The 23,960-nt window shown below is 39.4% G+C and overlaps 2 protein-coding genes across 2 annotated transcripts in view; one reads left to right on the top strand and one right to left on the bottom strand.

The window, feature by feature from the left end:
* plxna3 (plexin A3) overlaps positions 1-1,984 on the top strand; it is a 165,891-nt gene extending 163,907 nt beyond the window's left edge. The window contains exon 39 of the mRNA XM_050064273.1: positions 1,968-1,984. Within this exon, the coding sequence (XP_049920230.1) occupies positions 1,968-1,984 (17 nt within the window). The remainder of the gene's footprint in view (positions 1-1,967) is intronic.
* A 37-nt stretch (positions 1,985-2,021) lies between these two features.
* The window catches only part of LOC126402371 (sodium- and chloride-dependent creatine transporter 1-like), a 40,712-nt gene continuing 18,773 nt past the window's right edge, over positions 2,022-23,960 (bottom strand). The window contains exons 2-11 of the mRNA XM_050064272.1: positions 23,647-23,778; positions 18,926-19,193; positions 16,356-16,488; positions 10,204-10,338; positions 9,511-9,614; positions 8,674-8,798; positions 3,375-3,487; positions 2,558-2,695; positions 2,194-2,346; positions 2,022-2,033 (exon numbers count right to left, since the gene is read on the bottom strand). Of these exons, the coding sequence (XP_049920229.1) occupies positions 2,022-2,033; positions 2,194-2,346; positions 2,558-2,695; positions 3,375-3,487; positions 8,674-8,798; positions 9,511-9,614; positions 10,204-10,338; positions 16,356-16,488; positions 18,926-19,193; positions 23,647-23,778 (1,313 nt within the window). The remainder of the gene's footprint in view (positions 2,034-2,193; positions 2,347-2,557; positions 2,696-3,374; positions 3,488-8,673; positions 8,799-9,510; positions 9,615-10,203; positions 10,339-16,355; positions 16,489-18,925; positions 19,194-23,646; positions 23,779-23,960) is intronic.

Below are 23,960 nucleotides of genomic sequence, written 5' to 3'. Positions count from 1 at the left end.
TTTCATGATTTTGGATGACATGCTATACTATGACATATTTTCATCATTTTGGACGACATGTTATACTATGACGTTAATTCATGATTTTGGACGACATGCTATACTATGACGTTTTTTCATAATTTGGACGACATGTTATACTATGACTTTTTTTCATGATTTCTGACGACATGCTATACTATGACTTTTTTTCATGATTTCTGACGACATGCTATACTATGACTTTTTTTCATGATTTCTGACGACATGCTATACTATGACATTTTGTCATGATTTTGGATGACATGCTATACTATGACATATTTTCATGATTTCGGACGACATGCTATACTATGGCTATACTATGACATATTTTCATGATTTCGGACGACATGCTATACTATGACATATTTTCATGATTTTGGACAACATGCTATACTATGACATGTTTTCATGATTTCGGACGACATGCTATACTATGACATATTTTCATGATTTCGGACGACATGCTATACTATGACATATTTTAATGATTTCGGACGACATGCTATACTTAAGCAATATCACACGAAAGGGAGTGATGTTGTACTGTGATATCGTCACGGCTGTGATTCGGTCGTAGGCACGAGGCCTGTGATATTGCTTTTATACAACAGTTCAACAGTTAAATAAGCAAGGCTGATTAAGAAATGTTGAAAAATGAGGACAAAATAGATAATTTAAGCATTTTATTTGTCTTCCGCCAAAAAAAATAGTTCCCTCAGGACTCCGCTGTCACCGTTGCTATGTAACGCAGACATGGTGCGCCAGGCACTTACTCTTTATACACATTTATCTGCACGTTTCCATTAATTGTGCAGCCGGTGAAATAAGTCTCCGGTGACTGCATGGTGGACTGTCGCTTCACAGGCACAGCCGACTCTGCCTTCTGATCTGACAGTATGTTGCTTTTCTCCAAGTCATTGAGCTCCGCTGATGAAACACTGACAAACCTGGATGTGTGCTCAGATGGATTCAGCTTCTCCTCTCCCTCATCTTCCTCTGATGACCATTCATAGTTCAATTCAAAACTTATTTTAGGAAATAAATCCATATTTTTGGCTGTTTGACAGTGGATGAATTAATTAGCCTACAACGCAACTGCTGACCTAACTGACACTAACCGTCAGTTTTGATTTGATTGTTGATTGCAATCAGCTGTGAGGCGGAGTGATACATACACAGTGAAATAACTGTGATGTTGTACTCCAGTATCATCACGGTTTTACTGTCTCTTGACCAATCACATTGCAGGGCCGGAACTAACTGTTGTATAATATGACGTATTTTCATGATTTCGGACGACATGCTATACTATGACATTTTCATTACATTTTGGACAACATAGTATACTGTGATGTTTTTTTCGTCATCCCATACTACAACTTTTTTTGGACATAATAATGTATAATATTTTGACATGCTAAAATATGGAGTTTTTTTGTCATGCAATACTATGACGATTTTTATTTTATTTTGTGACATACTATACCATGATGTTTTATTGACATACTATCCTGTGATTTTTTTTTATTACATTTTTTGACATACTATACTATGACATGTTTTTGTTTTACTTTACTATGACTTCATTTGACACACAATACTGTGCTGTTTTTTTTTAATACTTTGGTATGACTTTTTTTGGCACATTACACTATGACGTTTTTTTTGTCATACTATACTAAAGACCTCTTTTCTTACTATTTTAGAAATAGTAACCTTGCTGATTTTCCAAAGCTTCTCTTCAACAGGTTTTTCATTGGGACCTGATCAGCAGTACAGAGATTCTCACACCTTTTCCTTCACTCTTAATTTATTCTCAATTCAATCGATCCCTCCTTCCTTGGACAGACAAGCTTTCCTATGATGTACTGTACTTTGATATACTATACTACAACTTTTTCACTACAACACAGTGTACTATAATACTTTGTACCATGAGACAGATCCTTTCACAGGCTGAACTGTGACCTTCATTACTGTAATATCATATAACGAAACTATTCACACACCTATTTTAAGAAAGGATGCTTCGCTGACATACTTTACTGTGGCACACCATGCCAATACCTGAAACACTACACTCTGTGTTTGTGTGTTTGTGTGTGTGTGTGTGTGTGTGTGTGTGTGTGTGTGCGTGTGTGTGTGCGTGTGTGTGTGTGTCTTGCATACCGTAGACCCAGGCANGCGTGTGTGTGTGCGTGTGTGTGTGTCTTGCATACCGTAGACCCAGGCAACTACTATGCATTCCCAGAATGCTTGCCACAACAGAGTCATCCCACTGGCCGAGTAGTAGTCAAACAATTGGAAGACGTACATCCCTCCCTGCAGAGACAGAGACACAGTTCTGTGTTTAAGACGATAAAATGTTTCACTGCAACAAAGTCAGTCATCGGCCGAAGTGTGAAAGGTTTCCTGTTTTCTTTTAAGTTCAGATAGATGTTTCAACTTTTATCGCTGCCAGTTATCGATAATAAAAGCAGTTTCTGAAGTATTATTTTCACGTTCAGCAGGAAACAGACAGTCTGTAACTGACCTGCGTCACCATGGAGAGGTCAATAATGAAGCACAGTAAACAGCATATTGCCACAGAGATCTCCCTTTTGTAGCGATGGTAATGTTTTCCAGGAAACAGATCCAGGATTCCAGTTACGAAACCTTCCACCCCAACAAACTGGAGACACACAGAGAGGAAGACTCAGATATTAACAACTCAAACACATGAGACTTATTCCAGATATATAAGACATAACTTTACTCATATCCTGGGAGAAATTGTAACAGCACAAGAAATTAACGAGTGAAAAAAAATAAAAGTATTTATTCTAAAACAATAAGTAAAAGAAAATGACTTCAGAAAATGTAAAAAGACTTTATACATAAAGCATGTGAAACCTGGAGCAACATCACTTTTCTTGTGCTGCTTTCAGATGCCTTTAGCAAATATTCAAACCTTTGAACTCTGAGAAAATTGGTAAGAAATGTTGAGCAAATTGCAAAGTAAATAAACAAATAAACAAAAAATTTAGATTTTTAAAAATATTTCTCAAAAAATGAAAAAAAAAAAAACCTCTGGAAAAAAGAAAAAAAGCTTGGGGAAAATCTGTTTATAATAATTCTTATTATTACATCTTAAAATTATGTTACAGAATTATCAAAAATGTTCAAGCAGTTTTTAATTTATGTCTTTTTACTAATTTCTTGCAAATTTTTGGGGTCATTGTGTGAAGCTTCTGGCAGCAGAAATGTTTAATATCTGTGAGCCACTGAATGCACCATCAGAGCAGAGTCTCTCTGCTGCGTCACCACATGATAATGATACGTCATGAGCAGGAGTGAGAAGTACTGATCACCTGACTGTCGAGTCCGAGCAGCAGCAGCATGAAGAAGAAGAGCGCTGCCCACAGAGGAGCCACCGGCATCAGACTGACCGCCTTCGGATACGCAATGAAGGCCAGACCTGGACCTGAAGCACACACACAGCCAAACAACACACAAAGACACACACACACACACACACACACACACACACACGCACGCACATGTTAGATGTCTAATAATCTACAACACAGTTTTCTGTCACACGTTTGTATTTTATGAGATAATCTTACTCCTGACTTTCTTTATGAACGTTTCATGTTTATTAGATTTGACAGATTTGATTGGAGTGTTTGAGGTGAACACTGAGGCAGGAAGTTGGAATATTCATGTTTAACTTTATTAATATAATATAAATAAAGGACTTATTGAGTATTCACTTCTTCCTGCTCTTCTTTGGACATGAAATCTATAATTATGTTGTTTATTGAGAGTTTAGCGTTTGCTCAGTTTTGTCCTGTTTTGTTTTCTTACCTTTTTTTTTTTACACGTTGAAAATGAAAATAAACTTAAACTTGCAGAATTATTGTTCCATCGTCATCCCAGATTGTGTTCAGATTTTATTTTATGTTGATTTAAAGGTCCAGTGTGTCAGATTCAGGAGGATTTAGTGTCGTCTATCAGTGAGGATTACAGATTACAGATTACAGATTACAACCATCTGAAACTTCTCCTGGTCAGAATTCCTTCAGTGTTGATTGTTGAGGAGCTGAATTATCCTCAGAGGTCTCTTCCTCTCAGAAACACACACACCAGCTGATTCACACTGATAATTACTTTTCAATTTTACAACTTTTTGTCAAATACCACCATATTTTGTGTCGATATATACGTATATATGGCTTCTTTTCTTGAAATATCACAACTTTTTTCTCGACCAAGTTTGACTTTACCCGACTTTCTTCCTTTTGGAAAACTACAAATTTCTCATCGGGAGATATTCCAATTCTTTCTCTAAAATGTTTTGTCATTGGCCAACTTTTTTTCCTCTAAATATTTCGACTGTTTTGTCTCATTATGTAAACTTTTTTCTTGAAATATCACAACTTTTTTCTCGACCATGTTTGACTTTACCTGACCTTTTTTTTTCTTGGAATATTCTGGCTTTTCCCCTTAAAATATTTCTACTTTTTGTCAGATTATATGAAGACTTTATTTCTTGAAAAAATACAATGTTTGACTTTACCTGACTTTTTTTCTCAAAATATTAATACCTTTTTTGACATTGCATGACGTTTTTCCTTGAAATAATTTTACTTTTTTGTTGAAATATTGCCACGTTTTTCTCTACACTGTTGACTTCACCAAACTCTTTTTTTGTTTTGAAATATTGAGACTTTTTTCTCTAAAGTGTTTCGTTGTTATCCAACTTTTTCCCATGAAAAATTTCAAATATTTTGGCAAATGTGTGAATGTTTGACTTTTTGTCTTGAAATATTACGACTTTGTTGTCTCAAAATGTTACAACTCTTTCCCTAAAATGTTTTGACATTACTCAGACATGTCCATAACTGAAGAAGTCATTCACTAATTCTGACCAAACTTGACACAAATGTCTAACAGGATAAAATAATGAAGGTCAAAGGTCAAAGGTCAGCTTGACTGTGACATCATTATGTTTTAACGTCATATCTCAGGAACAGAAGGGGAGACATTTGGTCAGATACTGAATTGGTGACTCTAATCTTGAAACTGTGCTGATTGTATAGATCTTCTGTGTGTGAAGCATCCATGTTTTCACTGACATGGATGGAGACTGTCAGAGACAGTGGACTGGTGGGCGGAGTCATACAACCACAGGGTGGGCTGGTGGGCGGAGTCATACAACCACAGGGTGGTGGTTCCAGTTCATCCATACATCAGACTCTTCAGTTAGGTGTGTAAATTTAGCAGGTTAAAAATGTACAGACTGGCCCTTTAAGCCTTTAAAGAGAGGTATGTGTGGAGACACGTTTGTCTTGACTGACAGGTGGGTCATCCAATCAGCTGTGGTCGTTTTCTGAGCTGAGCCTCATAAAATAAAGATGAGTCACATGTCATGAGGTGAAAGGGCCACCTTAAATAATCCTTCAGTTAATACTGCACACACACACACACACACACACACACCCACGCACGCACGCGCACACACACACGCGCGCGCACACACACACACACACACACACACACACACACACACACAGAGTGATGTTAATACTTTAAACCATTATAAACTTGTCAGTAATTGGATTTGCTTTTGTTCTTTTTGCAACGAGATTAAAATAAAAAGATTCACGTCCTCACGCTGTCGTTTTCATTTACACACACACTCAGAGTTAATCTCGTCATTAGTCAGAGCAGCACTGATGCTACTTTCTTTAAAACATAGCACAGCGCTCCACAGACTGATCCCTGCACGCTGCGTCAACAGTCTGATGTGCAAACGTGGGCGGATCTACAGAAACAGATAAGAGCCAAAATATTCATAGACGACATCAAGATAACTCAGGTTCCTTACATTAAATTTATAGGGCACATGGGGGGCCGAAAACTAACTGGAAATACTGTATTGAACTGGTCTGTAACAAACTATGACGTCAATTGTTATTTTAAGTAGAGTTGTTTTATCTGTCGATCATTCCTGTATTTTAACTTTTTATGACAGTTTAATTTTCCTATAGATTCTGTACTGTATGTTGCCTGTGCTGCCACATGGTGCTGCCACATGGTGCTGCCACAGGTCCCACTGATCTCAGCAAGATTTTTTATTTATATCTATTTTTTTATAATTCCAAAGAATTTTTGAGTGACTAGCTTTGCTAAAATAATATGAATCATCTGCTTCTCTCTTTAGAAAAATATTTTATCAGTTGTTACTGTGAACACATACCAGACATATATATATATACATATATATATATATATATACTATATATATGTATATATATATATACTATATATATGTATATATATATATATATATATTTGATATTTTTGTATCTGTCTGTCCTTTAATTGTGTCTTGTATTTTTATTGTACTGTACTATGGACTGCCTCTGTGCCCGGAATAAAGTGTTGAATTGAATTGAATTAGATTTTTTTTAAACGTTTTTATTTTTTTTTAATTAATCAAATTTGACAGCCCTAATGCTTGGATAGATAGATAGATAGATAGACAGACAGACAGACAGATAGATAGATAGATAGATAGATAGATAGATAGATAGACAGATAGACAGATAGATAGATAGATAGATAGATGCTGGGAACTTAATGGCAGTCAGGAGACACTCATAAGCACCAGTGATGTAATTAAAAATAAATAAATATATATATATATATATATATACATATATATATAATTAATGATGGCCAGTTGAAAATTTAGTGGAGCGAAGCAGTAACAGCTCACTATCATGGTGAGTAACAATGAATGGAAGAGTTGGAGGACGGAAACATAAACGTTTATGAGAGAAACATGAATCCATGATGAGACGGTCGGAGCGAGCGTCTGCAGCGCAAGGCCTTCTGTGGAGAAACTAAATATAACTGGAGTTTGTGATGTCATGTCATGTGCTTCAACGCTATTAATAAACATACGGTTGGCTGACAGCTCTGCATATAAAACTATGCACACACACACACACACACACACACACACAAACACTGCTACAGTAAAGGTATGAGGTACAGGTAAAGTGAAAGCACAGACGTATTACCAGTAAAATAATAAGTTTCCACAGTAAAAGTCAAATTGTGCAGCAGCTCGGTTTGTTTGAGGAAAAGTCGTCACAGAACAGAATCGTCCTGAGTGTGTCTGCACGTCCTTCAGTCTGTAAACATTTTTATTTGTTCTTCATTTAACCAGAAAAAAAAACCTCCTGAGGTTAAAAATCTCTGTTTCCGACACAGGCAGCAACATAAAGTTACAGACAGACGACACAGAACAAATACACAGAATAAAAAATAAGCAGCGCTAAAACCAGAAATATAAAACACAACATGAGATAATTTTGTTTGTCATTGTCTGTTTTCTCCATAAGTTGAGGGGAGATCTGTTAGTATCAGCCTGTGGCCTCTCGACCTCTCCTGACACAGTTCTTATTTTTTCTTTTTTACTATTTGGTTTTTATGCAGTTTCACGTGTGTGCAAATAAAAATAGATAAATAAAATAAACATAAAGTGAATATGATGGTTGTGTTCTGGTTCCCTCAGAATGAGCTGTTTATATCTATACAGGGAGCAGGTCCTCGTCTACAGAGATCACCATGTTGCACTGCCATGTTTCTACAGTAGCCCAGAACGGACAAACCAAACACTGACTCTAGACAGAGACATTCATGTGTTCACATCGTCCACCATAGTTAGCAGCTCCTCCATGATGAGCAGTGTCAGAAAACCGCCCCCCATTTTTAATCGTGAATTTCCTGGTGTGAATCAGCTGGTGTGTTTGTTTCTGAGAGGAAGAGACCTCTGTGGATGATTCAGCTCCTCAACAATGACCAGCTAACACGTTAGCATTCAGCTACCTACGTCCACACCCAGCAGTTACAGATCAACCAACTGATTCATTCAGAGTTTTTGTGTCACGTCATGAACGTCAGTCCAATATTCTCTCTCTGTTAGCTCTGTTTTTGGTCTCCACCACCTCCTGAACTGCTAAATGCTCTGCTGTGTTCACCAGCTGGTCTCTACCTGTGTCTGTCTGCTGTTTCCTGCTGAGCAGGTGGAGTACAGTGGGTTCAAAAAGCTAAAGGCTGAGGCTGAAAAGCTCTGCAGAGCTGCAGAGATGGTGATAATTCTCTGTTCACTGAGCCTCGTCTCCGCCCTGCTGCTGTTCCCGAGACGCAGAACAGATAGAAAGTTTAAAATAACAGCAGCAGATTAATCATCCAAAATAAAGTTATTCTTTAGCAATGATCCTTGAATTCCGAACAAGGTCGACAAAAGCAGCTTCATGCTAATTTGCACTTTAGCTACATCTCAAACATGAGCTGGTGATATGACGTCGGCTGAGTCTGCGTTTTTTTCTGCTCCTCAGTGGCCATCAATCAATTAATGCATCATTTCACCCCCGGCCCAGATCGTCACATTGTTCTTCTGCTGTGTGTTCACCTCACAGTCGGACCTCTAACCTCTGACTGGGAATAAAGAGCTTTTGTTCCATCAGCCTCGGAGGTTTAAAGGTATGTAGGTCAAACCTTTGTTGAATAACCATAATATCTTTAATAAAGTTGCAACTTTAAAACCTCAGGAGAGTTTGAGAGGAACAGCTGGTGTTTGTGTTTTTTTACCCGACTCAGCGACATGCGAGATGTCGACTCCCTGCTCAGCAGCCATGAAGCCCAGAATAGAAAACACAACAAAACCAGCAAAGAAACTGGTTCCACTGTTTATCAGTGCCAAGACGAAGGCGTCCCTGCAGGGGAGGAGACAGAGGAGGAGAATTAGGTACTGTTTTAACACGGGTGCTAAATAGGCTACATACCTAAAAACCTTGTCAATACTAGATCATCAGTATTGATTTCAATAGGTACATTCGTCTCAATTATTAGTTCTTACTGTACACAATAAACCACAAACATCCTTTAACCTCCATTTTCTAAAACAAAGCTAACTACTGTGTTAAATTGCTGTTTTTGTTTTGCTATCCTTATGAGGCCTTTGTCTCAAACCAGCGTAGTGAGGACACTCCTGCATTGTGAGGACAATTTGGCCCTCACTACTTTAAATGGCTGTTTTAACGTTAATGATTTGTTTGAAGGTCAGTAATGGAATGTAACAAAGTACATTTACTCAAGAACTGTGGTTAAAATTTACAAATTTAAGCTACTTATAATCCGGCTGTATCTTTTTATTATTGTCACTGGGGTGTAAACTTGCCCGTACAACACATTGTATATGACTAAGATATTCCACTCAGGGATATTTTTAAGTTAGTTGAAAGACACCAGTAGAAATGTAACTATCATTTTTATAACTTAATATTTTTTATTTTTTATTTTGTGTTCAAGTTCGATTGTCAGTTTGCTCGATAAAAGATTGTTGGCGTTAATCACCTGTCATTTCTTTAATCAAATAAGCAGTTTACTGAAAGCAGCAGAAAATGTGTGTGTGTGTGTATGTCGTACTTGTAGCAGTCGTTGTTGAAGCGGTTGTAGCTGCCCAGAGCAGTCAGAGCTCCCAGCCCGATGGCGTAGGAGAAGAAGATCTGTGTGCCGGCGTCGATCCACACCTGAACGGGTCAGAGGTCACAGGTGTGTGATGCGTTCACTGCTGAACTTTACACGTTTAAAACTGAGAGCAGAAACAGGAAGGAACGAAGGCAGGAGGAAGTGTCTGGGTAGAACCACAATCATTTTTTTTCATTTGTCAGTGTTTACAATTTTTCCAAAAAAAAAAGTAATCTCCTGTTCTTTGATCCATATTTTTATGTTTTTTGGTTTTATCTTGGTGTTACTTGTTTGCTTTAACTTTGTTGTTCCTCCTTCATCTTTGCTCTTTCCTGCTTTAGGCCAATAACCGTCATCGTCATCCTATCAATAATAATAATAAATTGTACAGTAATAATACTTATCGGCCTCTAATACTAACACTAGCAATAATAATCATAACAATAACAACAACATAATAAAGATTAACAAAACTGAAACAAAAGTTTAACGACTACTGTCACATAATCACCAACCTCCTCCTTCCTATCATTATTATAAAAAAAATACTAAAATAAAAAAACTCTGTTTGGGTTTAGACTCTCACGCTCACACCAAGTTCACCTAAGAGACAGAATTCAGGGCATTAGTACCCGTGTAGTGTGAACTGACCTGCGCCTCCTCCAGTTTGGACCAATCAGGTTTGATGTAGTACATGATGCCGTCGTAGGCTCCAGGAAGTGTGACTCCTCTGACCAGCAGGATGATGAGGACCACGTAAGGGAAGGTGGCTGTGAAGTACACAATCTGAAACACACACACACACACACATTAAACACACGTGACTCTGTATGTTGTTGGTAAAGAGTCCCTTAAATGATCCCTTTAGAAAATGTTCAGTTGTAACAGAAAGTGTCAAAAATGTGCAGCAGATGTTTGAGGCTCACTGCGTTTTTCTTGCACCGATTTTCTCTTAAATATACTCTAAAAATATTCTGAAGATACTCTGAAGATACTCTCTGCTGCAGGAACAGACTCATCACTAAAACGTACAGAGAACTGTCATGGTGGAACAAACGCAGCTCTGTAACTTTCAGAAAACACAAATGAGACACTGATTTTGCCCCAAAGTCTCCAACAGTAACACTCCTGTTAGAGGCTGCGCGCAGAGAGAGGAACACCTGCAGACAAAACTCAGGGCTATCTCTGCACCTTTGTTGGGTGAAAACACAAAAATATTTGATCTAAAGTCAGATTTACAGAAATTACTCTGCTTAACAGTCTCACACAGTTATGGTTATCCCCTCTCTCCAAACGTCCACCTCCCAGCTCTGACACTAACCCTACGCTCATGTGGGCGCCACCTGAAAAAAACTGGTGGTATGTTCCTTTAACAGTGAGGATCAGGTAAAGAAAACAACTGCGAGAGGAAACCAAACATGAACCTGATCCGAGGAAACAACAGGAGAAGAGACCTGCTGAGATCGAGTGCACACACACACACACACACACACACACACACACACAGAGGAATGTAGAGTTTCAGGAGTTTCAGCACCATGGAGAGCGTCTGGTCCCAGGTGGAGTCGAGTTTCAGTCAAATCACAGCGGAAACATTTTTCTACAAGAATCCCACAAACCTTCACGTCAACACACACACACACACACACACATACACACACGCACACATATTTCACAAAGGCACTGCGGTGGTTAAGGTCAGTGTGGTTAAACCACAAAAAACTATTTGGTTCACTGATCCATTTTGAAGTTATGAAATAGAAAATAAATAAAAGACAACACCCACTCTTGAGAATTGGCCTTAAAATGACAACATATCAACACACTAATTCTGTTTCTGGGGTCAAACATTGTTTTTAAAGGATTTATTTAAATTAAATTAACGTGATTTATAAAATATTTTGATCTGTTTTCACTTTCTAACTTCTAAACTTGTCCTGTGGCAGAAAACAGCCTCGTTCCAGACCAGAATTCACAACTTCAAACTATTAAAAACTGTGTTAAAGCCTTCAACATCTCAAACTAACAGTCCATGCTAAGAACATTAGAGTCAACATGTACTTCAAAGTTTTACCTTTTAGCACTCATGGATCTAAAACAGTTTCGTCTTGTCACTCATCTTTAGTCTGAACTGCCATTTAATCACTTCAGAAACTCTACATTTGAGTGTTACCTTTTCATGTGTCTGATCTGTTTTACTATTTCTTTTACTCTTTTACCTTTTTCTTGAGTTCTTTTTTTTTTACGTCATACATTTGCCTGATTTTAACCTCTCTAACTCCGCCAGGACGCCGACGTCCTCACTCCCCCCCTCCTCTGTTAAATGGTATCTCCCAGGCGCACTACGTCATCAAACCATGTGATGTTTGGTATTGCTGGATTCAGGAAGCTCTCGACTTTTCAAAAATAACATTGTTTTTCTTTTATTTCTTATGTATTTGGCACCAGAGCAGCCTAAACACACAAAGTCCAAAATCACCATGTGTGGTGACGCACCAGAGCAGCCTAAACACACAAAGTCCAAAATCACCATGTGTGGTGACAAGTCATGTCATGCCTTTTTTCGACTGGAAAAGTTAAAGGATTACTCATGATCTTATGTGGAGCTGTTAGCGGGGACTTAGCTGGTTTATAAAAGGTAAGAGTCTCACTCCTANTACTGACTTCAGAGGCCCATTACTCTGTCTCTGTATCACCTAGAGTGTTTCTTCAGAGAGTTTTCTTTCTGGCAAGACCTCATGCATGCATGTAGTCAGAGCGGTTCAAAAGCTACAGTCATTTAAATTTGGGTATGTCATTTTAGGCGTTTTTGCAACAAAATTGGGGTGGAGTGCAAGAGGTTTTAATGTCGTGCTGAAATGTGTTTTTTTCTCTTCGTCATGCACTGCGTCATGTAAATGAGATTTATTGTTATAATATCATTAATAGCGTTTTATTTCTGTTTTTACTGATAGCGTTTTATAAATGGTTGTTTTAAACATGTGAGATAAGTTATTATAATTCATGACTTCAAGTGAAAACGAAGCAGTGTGGAGTTACGAGGTTTCCAGCTGACAGTCTGCCACTCTGATCAACACTCAGCTTTCAGCCTCCTGCTGATGATCGACAACACAAACTGTTTCTGTTGGTACTGAGAGCCGTGAGAGCAGAACACACACACACACACACTGTAGGTCAAAGTGGGTGTGTGTGCGTGTGTGTGTTATCTTACTTGACCCATAAAGCTGATTCTGATTCTTAAAATCTGAACACTACGTACAGTAAAAGTAGAAACACAGTCTACAGTGATGCAGCTCTGCTTTTTATTCATGTCTGAAGCTTCGATGTTTCCAGCTTGTTTTTCATCACGTTTAACTCTGAACTCAGAAAACTTTCGTCCTCGCTCACAGAACAGGTTTTTGCTCCGTCTTCCCTGAACTGAACTGAACTGAACTGAACTGAAATATAAAGATGTCCTTCTCCTACGGAGCACCTGAAACATGGAATAATCCACGGAGACCTTAGACTCACACACTCTGCCTACATCACTGATGTATAAACACCTTATTTCAGGTCTTGTTTTAACCCTTTAACACTGCTGAACTAAAAACACAGCAAAACCCATTTTTGGCTCTTTGTCGTTATTGATTAGAGCGTGTGATGACAATTAAATTCACCTGGTGGCAGTGTTGTAAAAAGATATCGAAAAGAAAAAACAGGAAATTAATTGTCTGAAAGTTGCTTCTCGTCTCTGGACTTAAAGTGACACTGAAAATTTAGGTGAGAAAAAATATTTTCTGATTTCATGTTCTACACTTGTATTGATTATATTTTTGTTAGAAGGCACAAACGTAACAACACGATGTGTCTCTGTTTTACTGAGGTAAAAGTGAGTGACCGCTCGGTTGAGTCACCAGATCACAGTAAACAGAACCTGGAGCTATTTTTAGCTCGCTCAGTATAAAGACAGTATGACATTACACTGATCAATAATCACTCGTTTCCTGAATTATATGTGCTTTATCTTATTGATTTATTTTATTTAGCACAGTAAACTCTATTTTAATCTTTCTATATCAGTTTGTTATTGATGGAATAAATATTTATGTGGGTAGTCATGTTGTATTTACTGTAACCTCCATGTTTGTCTCTTGTTTTCTACAGTTTTGATTTCACACAGATGTTTTTATTAGAGGCATTTTAGTATTTTGATTTTGGCTCACAGATAGAAACAAGCAGCAAAATACCAGGTGGGGGAGGGGTGCAGGGGTGAGATGACCACGCCCACTTAAGAAACCGTGAAAACGTATCATTGGCGCCGCCTGTAATGTGGTGTCTTTTGGCGGTACGTCATGTGGTCATAAACAAGTCTCTTGTTGTTCCTTTTATTTGTCTGATGATTTGTGTGTGAGTATGTGTGAGTGTGCAGCTGATGTTTGTGTGTTTTGATAATAAAACTCTGCAGAGTTCACATGAAGCACTGAACGTGACGTCACTGATGCCGTCAGTGATTTGTGTCTTTTATCGTTCCGGTTCTGTTCCAGCACGCTGGACTTAAAATGAACTGTGAGGTCAAAGTGTTCATTCACTCCAAAATTATTATTATTAGAATCTCATTTACTCTGATGACACTGGAGCACGCACACAGTACACACACAGTACACACTCAGTACACACACAGTACACACACAATACACACACAATACACACTCAGTACACACTCATTACAGTACGGGGGTATTTCTCTCTGTTTGACTCTCAGTCACGTCCCACTGCAGTCAAGCTGCCCTCCCACAGCACAACCAATCACAATCTGCCACCTCACAGCCACCCCCCCCCCCCCCCACCTCACTGTCCCTCCCCTCTCCCCACCCCCCCATCGTTGTCATGGCAACGCTTAGGCCTGCCATGTGACAGCAGTGTGTACAGGTCTCATCGTCACGAGCCAATGAAACACACACACACACACACACACACACAGTGATTCACAGCTATACAGTCTCTTTTCTTTACGCTCCTCTGGAGAATTTAAAGGAACAGTCGCACATTTATTAAAGACTGGATGCAGGAGGACTCTGCTGTCTCAAACACATCTCCTTTCTAAATACTCCAAACACGTCCAGTTTGCAGCAGATATGTGACGAGACCAAATTTTTATAATAACTTAAGACACTGACGGATGCTCTTCTTCTTTTCCTATCTTTATTCAGGGCGCTGTGGACACAGGGTGGATTTATGTTCTGCTGCTACACACAGGAGAAATACACACACAGATGAATAAAAGAAAAGAGAAAGGCCGAGGTGTTTGGTTTGGTTCATGTTTTCTGTCTTATTGACACGACGCAGCTGTTTGGAATCTGATCAATCAGCTGTCAGGTGACCTCTGACCTTCAGCAGTGTTATGTAATTGACTGTAATAACCCCAGCTGTTAGCACACTTCACTGACTGACAGTGTGTGCTGACCACAGGGTGTGCACTCCTGTATTAGTACATTGTGGGGACCTTGTCACACACCATCATTGTAGGGACTCCCGTCCGGTCCCCCACAGGGTCATTTAATTTAACAATAATAGTAATATTATTATCAGTGTTGGGGAGTAATTAATTACATGTGATCAAATTAAAATATATATATATAATTGTAATGAATTTACAGTTACTGATCGGAATGTTGGTGATTACAGACAGGTTACATCTGAATATATTCTTGTGTGTGGAATAAAAACATTCATCCTATTGCTTTGCATCTTTTCACTGTGCAGGATCGCCTTCTTTAGGCAGAGAATGTTTACAGACATTTTTCAGTTTTATTGCCCAGTTTGTTGGAAAAGCAATCAAATGTCATAAATCACAATACTTCAATAAAGTAGTTAAAATAGTTACATTAGTTATTACATTTTCAACAGGGTAACTAGTAATCTGTAATCTATAACATTTCAGAACTAAACCTTCCCAACGCTGACTATTATCATCATTATTATTATTATTATTAACCTTATTAATAATAATATTGATATTTCACCGTCCATGCAAAGATGTTAAGTGTAACACCAAAATGAAAATAAACTATAAAAATATGTAAAATATTGGTCATATTTGGGGGTATTTGTAATTATGTATTTCTAATTAAGGAATGAGACTTGTATTAACGACGTTGTGGGAACACAGACCTGATTACACACTGACATTGTGGGGACTCACCTCCTCTAAGGTGTCCATAAGTTAACTACTCAGTATTGGGTTGACTAAAACCCCTCCTACTTCTAGAGGTTGTCTGTCCAAATTAACTCTAAATCAACTTATTATATTGCTTTGTGTTTTTATATTGTTTGCTTATTATATTGCGCTTTGTTTTTGTACAGATTACTTCTTTTACATACTTAATATTGCTTTGTATTTTTTTCTCCTGATGCTTCTTGTCTGCACTCTGTAGTATTACATGTTTACACACTCTTAAATTGAGTATATTATGGGGACACCCACCTGGCACTCACATTGTGGGGTCTCACATCCTATCAGGTCCCCACAAGGAGACCATGTAGTTAAGGGTTAGGGACTCTGCCGTAGGGGTGATCTGGCACAATGACAAAACTTTTTTGTTTTGATGAATTTGGAGATAAAAATTCCTTTTTTATTTTGAGACACCTAATGGTTACGATTTTCGTTCCATCTTCTGCCGTGCATTCTGCGTGGATTGTTATTAATGAAGATAACACCAGTGGCCAAGAGTATGCTATCAGATTTCATGCTGCACAGAAATGAATGGGAACCAACAGCTGCCTGGAACAGTATGAAAAAATACATTTAAATGTACGTGTGTTACCTTTCCAGTGGATTTGACGCCCTTCCAGACGCAGAAATAAACCATAACCCAGACGGCCATCAAACACAACATGAGCTCCCAGTTAAACTGTCCGGTTTCATCCAAACCAGAGGAAATGTTCAGCACCTTGTTCCTGCACAGAGAGAGACAGAGAGGAGGACGACGTTTACACCAGCACATCATCGGCGTCAGACAGCAGATCTGTGGTTTCATCAGGTCGATGAAAAGCTTCAATAGTAATTAAGACATCCTCATTGTCTTTCTCTCAGAGAGACAGAGATATTGAGATTGATATCTATCTGATGTATTTGTGTTAAGTACAGAGCTGGAGTCAGGATGTGGTTAGCCTAGCTTAGCATAAAGACTGGAAGCAGATGGAAACAGCTAGCCCGGACAGCCCCTCTGTCATAAGTTCAAAGACACACCTACCAGCACCTCTAAAGCTCACTAACACATTCAGTCTCATTCAGTTTATCTGGGTGTTTTCTTTGTTTTCTTGTCCTTAAAGTCATTTTAATTTCTAAACACTTTAAAACAGGAACGTGCTCAGACATTTGATGGGCAGTGGATCACTGCCCCTCCCCCTCCCCCTCCCCCTCTGCTTCCTACTGCAATGACGAGATTTACATGCATAAATATTCCTGTTTTTTGCCCTTATTCCAAAAAGACAATGGGCCTCGTTCACAAACAGTGCATACACACAAATCTGTGCTTAAACTGTGCGTAAAATGTTTTGATAGAAATCTTCAATTTATCAAACTTTCTTACCTGAATTTGTTTGTACTCTGTGAACAACATCTGAACTTTCTCAGACCATACGTACGTACAAATGGTAAAGGCCTGACTGAAAATGTAAACGGATGATATTCAAAACTGTTAATGTTCTGTTAAGTTTCCCAGCAATCTTGGTCAATTTTTTCTTGGTTTTGGACGTGTCTTCAGGTATTTTAGAAAAGTATTTGTCAAGATCATTATAGAGTCACTGCCACTGCAAAGTATGATATTTTCACTAAGTGATAAGTGGACAAATCATCGGCACTCCATGAAGCACGCGTTGGTCACCATTTTCCCAAACCTTAAGGTGCACTGTGGTTGTTCAAGGTAACAGTTGCAGAATATGTAACTACACATAAAATACACAGTGCTGTGCCTTTTAATCTAATGAACTATTATTGAAAGTCCAGAGGGGGCAGCACTTTAGCCATCACATGTGCACCTCCATGGTTCAAAGATATAAAAAGGGTCAGACAGTTTGGACTTTTCCTTCATTTACTCATTAACTCTTTGATTAATTTAAATCTTTTACAATCGCCTGACCTTGTCAGACAAAGAACTGCTGACTTGACTCTGAGTTCAAATGAACTCCGTCACCTAACGAACATTTTCACCTCATTGACCTGTCTCAGGTGTCTTTCCACAGGCTCTGAAAACTGCAGTCAACAAGCAACTGTTCTATCTAGAACAATCTAGATATGATTAATTGAGATTACATTAATGATCATTTATAGGCGTGTATAAAACCTCCCGTTTTAAGTCCAACAATTGAATTTTCTGGCACAGTACTAAACTGGTTTGAATCCTACTTAAAGGACTGGGCCTACTTTGTGTCTAAAGGTAATTATACGTCTGAGTGTACAACAATGACATGTGGAGTTCCCCAAGGCTCCATACTGGGGCCTGTTCTGTTTATCATCTGAATCAGACTATGGAAAATAACAAAATCTGTTACCATAATTATGTAGACGACACACAAATTTACACAACCATGTCCCCGGGGGACTATGGTCTAATACAAGCTCTGACTAAGAGCATCAAATAAATCAATGATTGGATGTGCAACAATTTTCTTTAACTAAACAAAGACAAACTGAGATCACAGTTTTGAAGCTGGGGAGGAACGATTTAAACTTTACTTGACAATATTAAAACCACAGCCAGAAATCTTGGTGTAGTCATGGACTCAGACTCTAAACATCTGCGGTAAAATAAATATAAAGTACAACCATTTAAATGTGTATGCCCCCTCCTGAGACAAAATAAAAAGTCCCTCCCCAGTGCTTAAAAAATTCTTTGACATGCCTCCCCCTGTTTGCACCACCCCCTCCCCTCTCATACATGACAAACAGTCCCTGAATCAGATGATGTTTCAATGTGGAGCTGGTGTTTTAAGCTCCTCTTGTGAAAGTGTGTGTTCTGTGCAGCCACGTGGGCTCTGTTGATGTTTTGGGTGTTGGTTGCTGTGAAGAACGCAGCAGGTTGACGGTCAGCCGGGCTGGAAACACACCATCATATTTCAGACGAGCTCAAGAGATTAACACCAGGAGGAGGTTAATCTGCTGCTGCAATAAAAGATAATCTGCAAAAATCACAGAGATGAAGACTGACGTGTGACACAAAGGTCACATGTTCAGTCTGCAGTCTGTAACGATGCTGCAGATACTCTAAATCATTTTTCATTTGTCATAAGAGAATAAAACCGTTATAGACATGTGTGAAAACACTGTTTCAGCTTCAATTTCAAGTTTGATTTACTTTTTCAACAGAAAGAACCCACAAAGAGCAAAACTCACTCCCAGAACTCGATGACAGGCGATCGTGCATCAGCCATCTCGGCGCAGGTCATGTTGCCGCTGATGGTGACGTTGGCGAGGCTGCCGTTCTTGCAGTCCTCGTGACGGAAGATCTCAATGCAGTTGGGCGTGTTCCATTCGTTGTCACAGGTGGACCACGGGAGGGTTGAGTTAAAGGACTTGATCAGGTAGTAGAAGCCCCAGGCCAACACCATGATGTAGTAGGTGTTACAGAAAAACACAATCACCATGGAGGCATAACCTAGACCTGAGGAAGAGGAGTAAGAGTACAACATGAGATCAGACGTAATAGGAATAGTCTAATATGAACCATCAGTCCAGTCGGCAGAAGAAAATGGTGGTACTGTACGCTCCTGCAAATCACTAACCAACAGTTATACATTTCATAGGTATCATATCAACATGTTGCAGACGAGACCAACAAACAACAGAACCGGCTGTGATTCAGTGAGTCATCACTGTTTTTCCAGCAGCTTTGAAGGCTTCCAATGTGGGTGCTTTTTTTGCGACTTGCTGCTTTTTCTCCTGCCGTGAGCGTGACCCCAAAACACATGAATTTAAGCAAAAACATAACCTTTTTCTAACCATAACCAGGTGGCTAACATACATAATGGAGCGAGACCATTCAGAGCTTTATGGACGAGCAGAAGACCTTTAAAGTCGATTCCGGTGCGTACTGGAAGCCAGTGTGGTGATTTGAGGACAGGTGCTCTGTTTACTGAGGCAGAACAGAGGGAAGGTCATCTTTCATCTTTTAATAGATGAGGAATCAAGATGGGACCTGCCTTCATATTTGTTTATTTTCCATCTACTGCTGTATATCCTCAGTTCATTGTGTAAGTATGATGATAGGGCCACTGTAACATATGGAGTCCCACAAGGATCTGTTCTAGGACCTCTCTTATTTCTTATTTATGTCAGTGACCTGGCTGCAGCATCATCCTCTCTGTTCGCAGTGCTTTTTGCCAATTTATTTCTCCCCCATACTAATGTGAAGAGCAGGTTATTAACTAATGGGAAGATCGGCTATTCGATCCCCGGTTCCTCCAGTCCACATGTCGAAGTATCCTTGAGCAAGATACTGAGCCCCAAATTTCTCCCGATGGCTGTTCCATTTATATGATTATGATCACACATGTACAACATGTTATGGAAAGCAACTTGGCACATATTTTTATTGTTAGCTGGGTTGATTATTTGCATTTTGGTAATAAGCATGACTATTTTTGGGGGGGTGGAGGCCTCCATTGGACCAACCACAGCCTCTGCATCTGCATATTTAAACAGTTTAACATCATTGCTGAGGGCGCTCATTTCATTTGTATAACTGGAAATCAGCAGTGGTGATGGTACACAGCCTTGTGGTGCCCCAGTATTTGAAACAGGCTCATCTGAGTAGACCCCGTTCATTAAAACTATCTGAGGGTGGTCACTTAAAAAGTTTCTGATCCAATGAATAAGACTACCATTCACATTCATTTTAAGAAGTCATTCTAAAACAATTTGCATAGTTTTCAAAGCAGGGTTAAAATCAAGAGCAGAAGCATTTGATTTTGGTTGTTGTCAGTGTCTGGCTATTTGGTCCACTGTAGAGAGTTGCATCCTCCATGAGCAAGTTGCTGGTGGTCAAGTAGATCCTCTACAGACGACTTAGGATGGATGCTGACAACTTTCTCCATACGCTGACCTAACAGTGAAGTGAGTGCAACTGGTCTGAAGTCTTTGGAAGATGTTGCTCCTCATACGTCGGGCACAGGTCTTACAGTTGATTTTCAAAAAATACAACAGTTCAGCAGCGTGTGAGGCAACTGAGTGACAGGTCCCTTCAGCAGGTTAGAGCACACGTTAAGCACCTTAAAGTTCATTGTTCCTACATGAAATTTCCATGTAATAAAGTCACATGTGCTTTTTTTAAGTGTAACATTAATTTTCACATTCTCAATATTTACTTTGTGCTGATCCATTTATCAATTATAAGTCATAATTACATCAAAGACAGAACAGGACGCCGTGCGCAGAGAGGATGAGACGTGCCACGTTGTGTGAACTAGTTCAGAACTGTATATGTATTTATGAATTTATGAGCAGCAGTAAGAGCCCACACTGACCTACGTTATCAGCGCCGCAGGCTTTGTACTCGCTGGTTGACAATAAAGTTTTTCCTTGACAGACCGCGACCACGTGCACACAGAGCCAGAGTATCTGAAAACAGTGTTGATGTATGAAAACAACTTCTAGTTTCCAGGTCATAAAAACAAATGTTTAACAACATGACACGCTGAGATGATGTTCGACCACACGTCCTCTGTCAGGGGACAAACAGCTAACAGCTGATGGTCTCCGTCATCATTTACAGTCTGGTTAAATCACTGTGTTTCATATTGTCACATAAAATATTCATATTTATACAGATCTATGGTATACGTACGCCAACTCATATCATTCCTCCAGCTGTTTTTTTTTGTTGTTTATATTGTGCAGTTAGCTTTAATTGAAATCACACTGCTGACTTTAACTGCTGCACGTTTCATACTGTTCATACTGTATATATCTTAGCATGTTCATGTCTATAACTGAGTGTTATTTGTTATCATTTAAATTAACGTTAGCTACATGCAAATTAATCTGCACCTAACTGCTTTATGCACTTTAAGCATCATTTTATCTTGTTAGAGCAAATTAATTCTTGAGTTATGGCCAAAATCATGTTTTGTGAGGTCACAGTGACCTCTGACCACCAAATTCTAATCACTTAATTGTTGAGTCCAAGTGGACGTTTGTGCCATATTTAAAGAAATTCCCTCAAGGAGTTCTTGAGATATCGTGTTCACAAGAATGAGACGGACGGACAACCCGAAAACATTATGCCTCCTGCCACAGCTATCAGTGGCGTGGAGGCATATCAAGAAAACAAGATGGGGCGTTGGTTCAAACTTTCCGGTGTGAAAAAGTCTTTTTGAACTGAGTTCATTTATTGTGGACTGAGTCAGTTTCTGAGTTGCTGCTTAAGTCACAGTCTAACTTCAGTCAGACTGACGGAGTGTGTTCCTGCTCTGCAGAGGATAAACCCTCAGATTGAAATGATTTATGATCTGTGCTCTAACACCACCCTCAGGACAAACACCACCCGTTCAGCTGCACTGCTCTGAGGACAGACGAATGCTGTGGATGTTGACTGTTGGTGTTGTTCCCTCGTCTCTCTGACAGGTTGTATGAATGTGAAGGTGCAGCTCCATCAGCTCCACCTGAGGTTTAAGGTCAGACAAGGGCTGTGTAGTAAACTCAGCTAATCACACAACCATTAAGAGTCATGTGCTCACCTGTAGAGATCACACATCTGATAAACACTGTGTGTAAAGCTAACAGAGATATGAGGCAATCAGTGTGTGTGTGTGTGTGTGTGTGTGTGTGTTGCTGGTAGTTTTCCAGCCGTGTGTGCAGGCACGTACGGCAGCGGGATCACAGATTATCACCTCCAGATAAACCTCGACAGAAAGCTCAATGTGTGTTTGCAGACTGACGTGTCCACTCAAACTCACTGAGCCCTGCTCACTGTATGGATTTATGTCTGTTGCCACGGCAACGTGGCCTCACACGGGGATGTCGAGGGTTTTGGTTAGAAAGACAGTCAACATCAATTTTTTACATAAACAAATAATCTGACCTGAAACTTTTTGTTAATCTGACTTTGAGATATTCTAATCTTGATCCTGATCGATGTCTCAGCTGTCCCACTGTTTGGCTCGTGTCATATCAGGACTGTTGTCCCACAGTTTCCCCGCCGTCCCACAGAGACAACTGAGGTAACGTCCACTCACAGCTGTGAGCTGTTGTTCTCAGATGATTTGTTTAAGGTCAAAGTGAACTTGAGGACAAATGCTTGTTTGTTTTTTCTGCAAATGAAGTGAACACATCCAACTTTTTTTATTTTCATCCAGCTGTTTGTTGTTTTTGTGTGAGGAGTGTTTCCTGATCTGATGACATCAGTGACGGTGTCAGAGTTGTCAGACTTTGGTGTCAAATCTCACTATAACCCATCGTATCTTTGTTGTTTCACCTTTGACTGAAAAATCCTTCCACCAGATTATAAACACACATCACATGACATTAACTGATGGGTTTTTTTTATTTTTTATTTTTTTACTGGAGCACGTGCGTTTGATTTCCGTGTTATTTGTCTCCAAACACAATCACTACAAAAAATGTTGGCACTGTGCGTTTCTGCAAACCTTGGATACGTTTGTATGTAGTGGATATGATGAAACTCAACAACACTGTGGTTAACGTGTGGTTAGGTTTAGGCTCAAAAACTAAACTGGCTGAAAATCCCCACAGGAAACACAGTGGTCGCTGACTAACACCCACATTTGGAGCCTAAAAAGTTACTGGACACACAGCGATGAGTTGCTAAATGACAAACAGTGTAGTTGCCTTTTGGTGTTCAACGGTGGTCTGCAGCTCGGCAGGCGTCTCTCTGAGGTGTCACTCTCTCCACCTTCTGACGACAAAGTCAGCTCGTATATTACATCACTTTAGAAATGTTGATATGATTCGTATGAAGCGTACGACTGCCACTGGGCTGCAGATTGAAGATAAAAATGTGATGTCATCATAGATGATGTCAGAGTCTGTGTGTGCGTGGAGATTGATGTATGTAGACACCAAGTCAGAGTTCTGAGGTTATTCATGGCGTACTGCACCTTTAAACAGAGGAGCGATGTTCCAGACGTTGATGCTGCCGGCCTTCATGAACTGTCCCAGAGCGATCTCCAGGAAGAAGATCGGGATTCCTCCGACAAAGATAAACAGCAGGTAGGGGATCAGGAAGACGCCTGCAGGAGGACACACAGTCTGTTAGAATAATTATATTTCATCAAAATCACTTTATTCTACGTCTCATTTGCATTCGCAGCGGTGCCTGGACAGCGTGACGTGTGTGGTTGTGCTGCTGCCGTGGTCCTGCCAGATGCCTCCTGCTGCTGCTGCCATCATTAGTCATTAGTCATACTTCTAC

This window comes from Epinephelus moara, chromosome 16 (genome assembly GCF_006386435.1).
Source record: "Epinephelus moara isolate mb chromosome 16, YSFRI_EMoa_1.0, whole genome shotgun sequence".
In the NCBI taxonomy this organism is placed as follows: Eukaryota; Metazoa; Chordata; class Actinopteri; order Perciformes; family Serranidae; genus Epinephelus; species Epinephelus moara.
The sequence above is the reverse complement of the archived record's forward strand: the minus strand, read 5'-3'. Positions and strand labels throughout refer to the sequence as shown.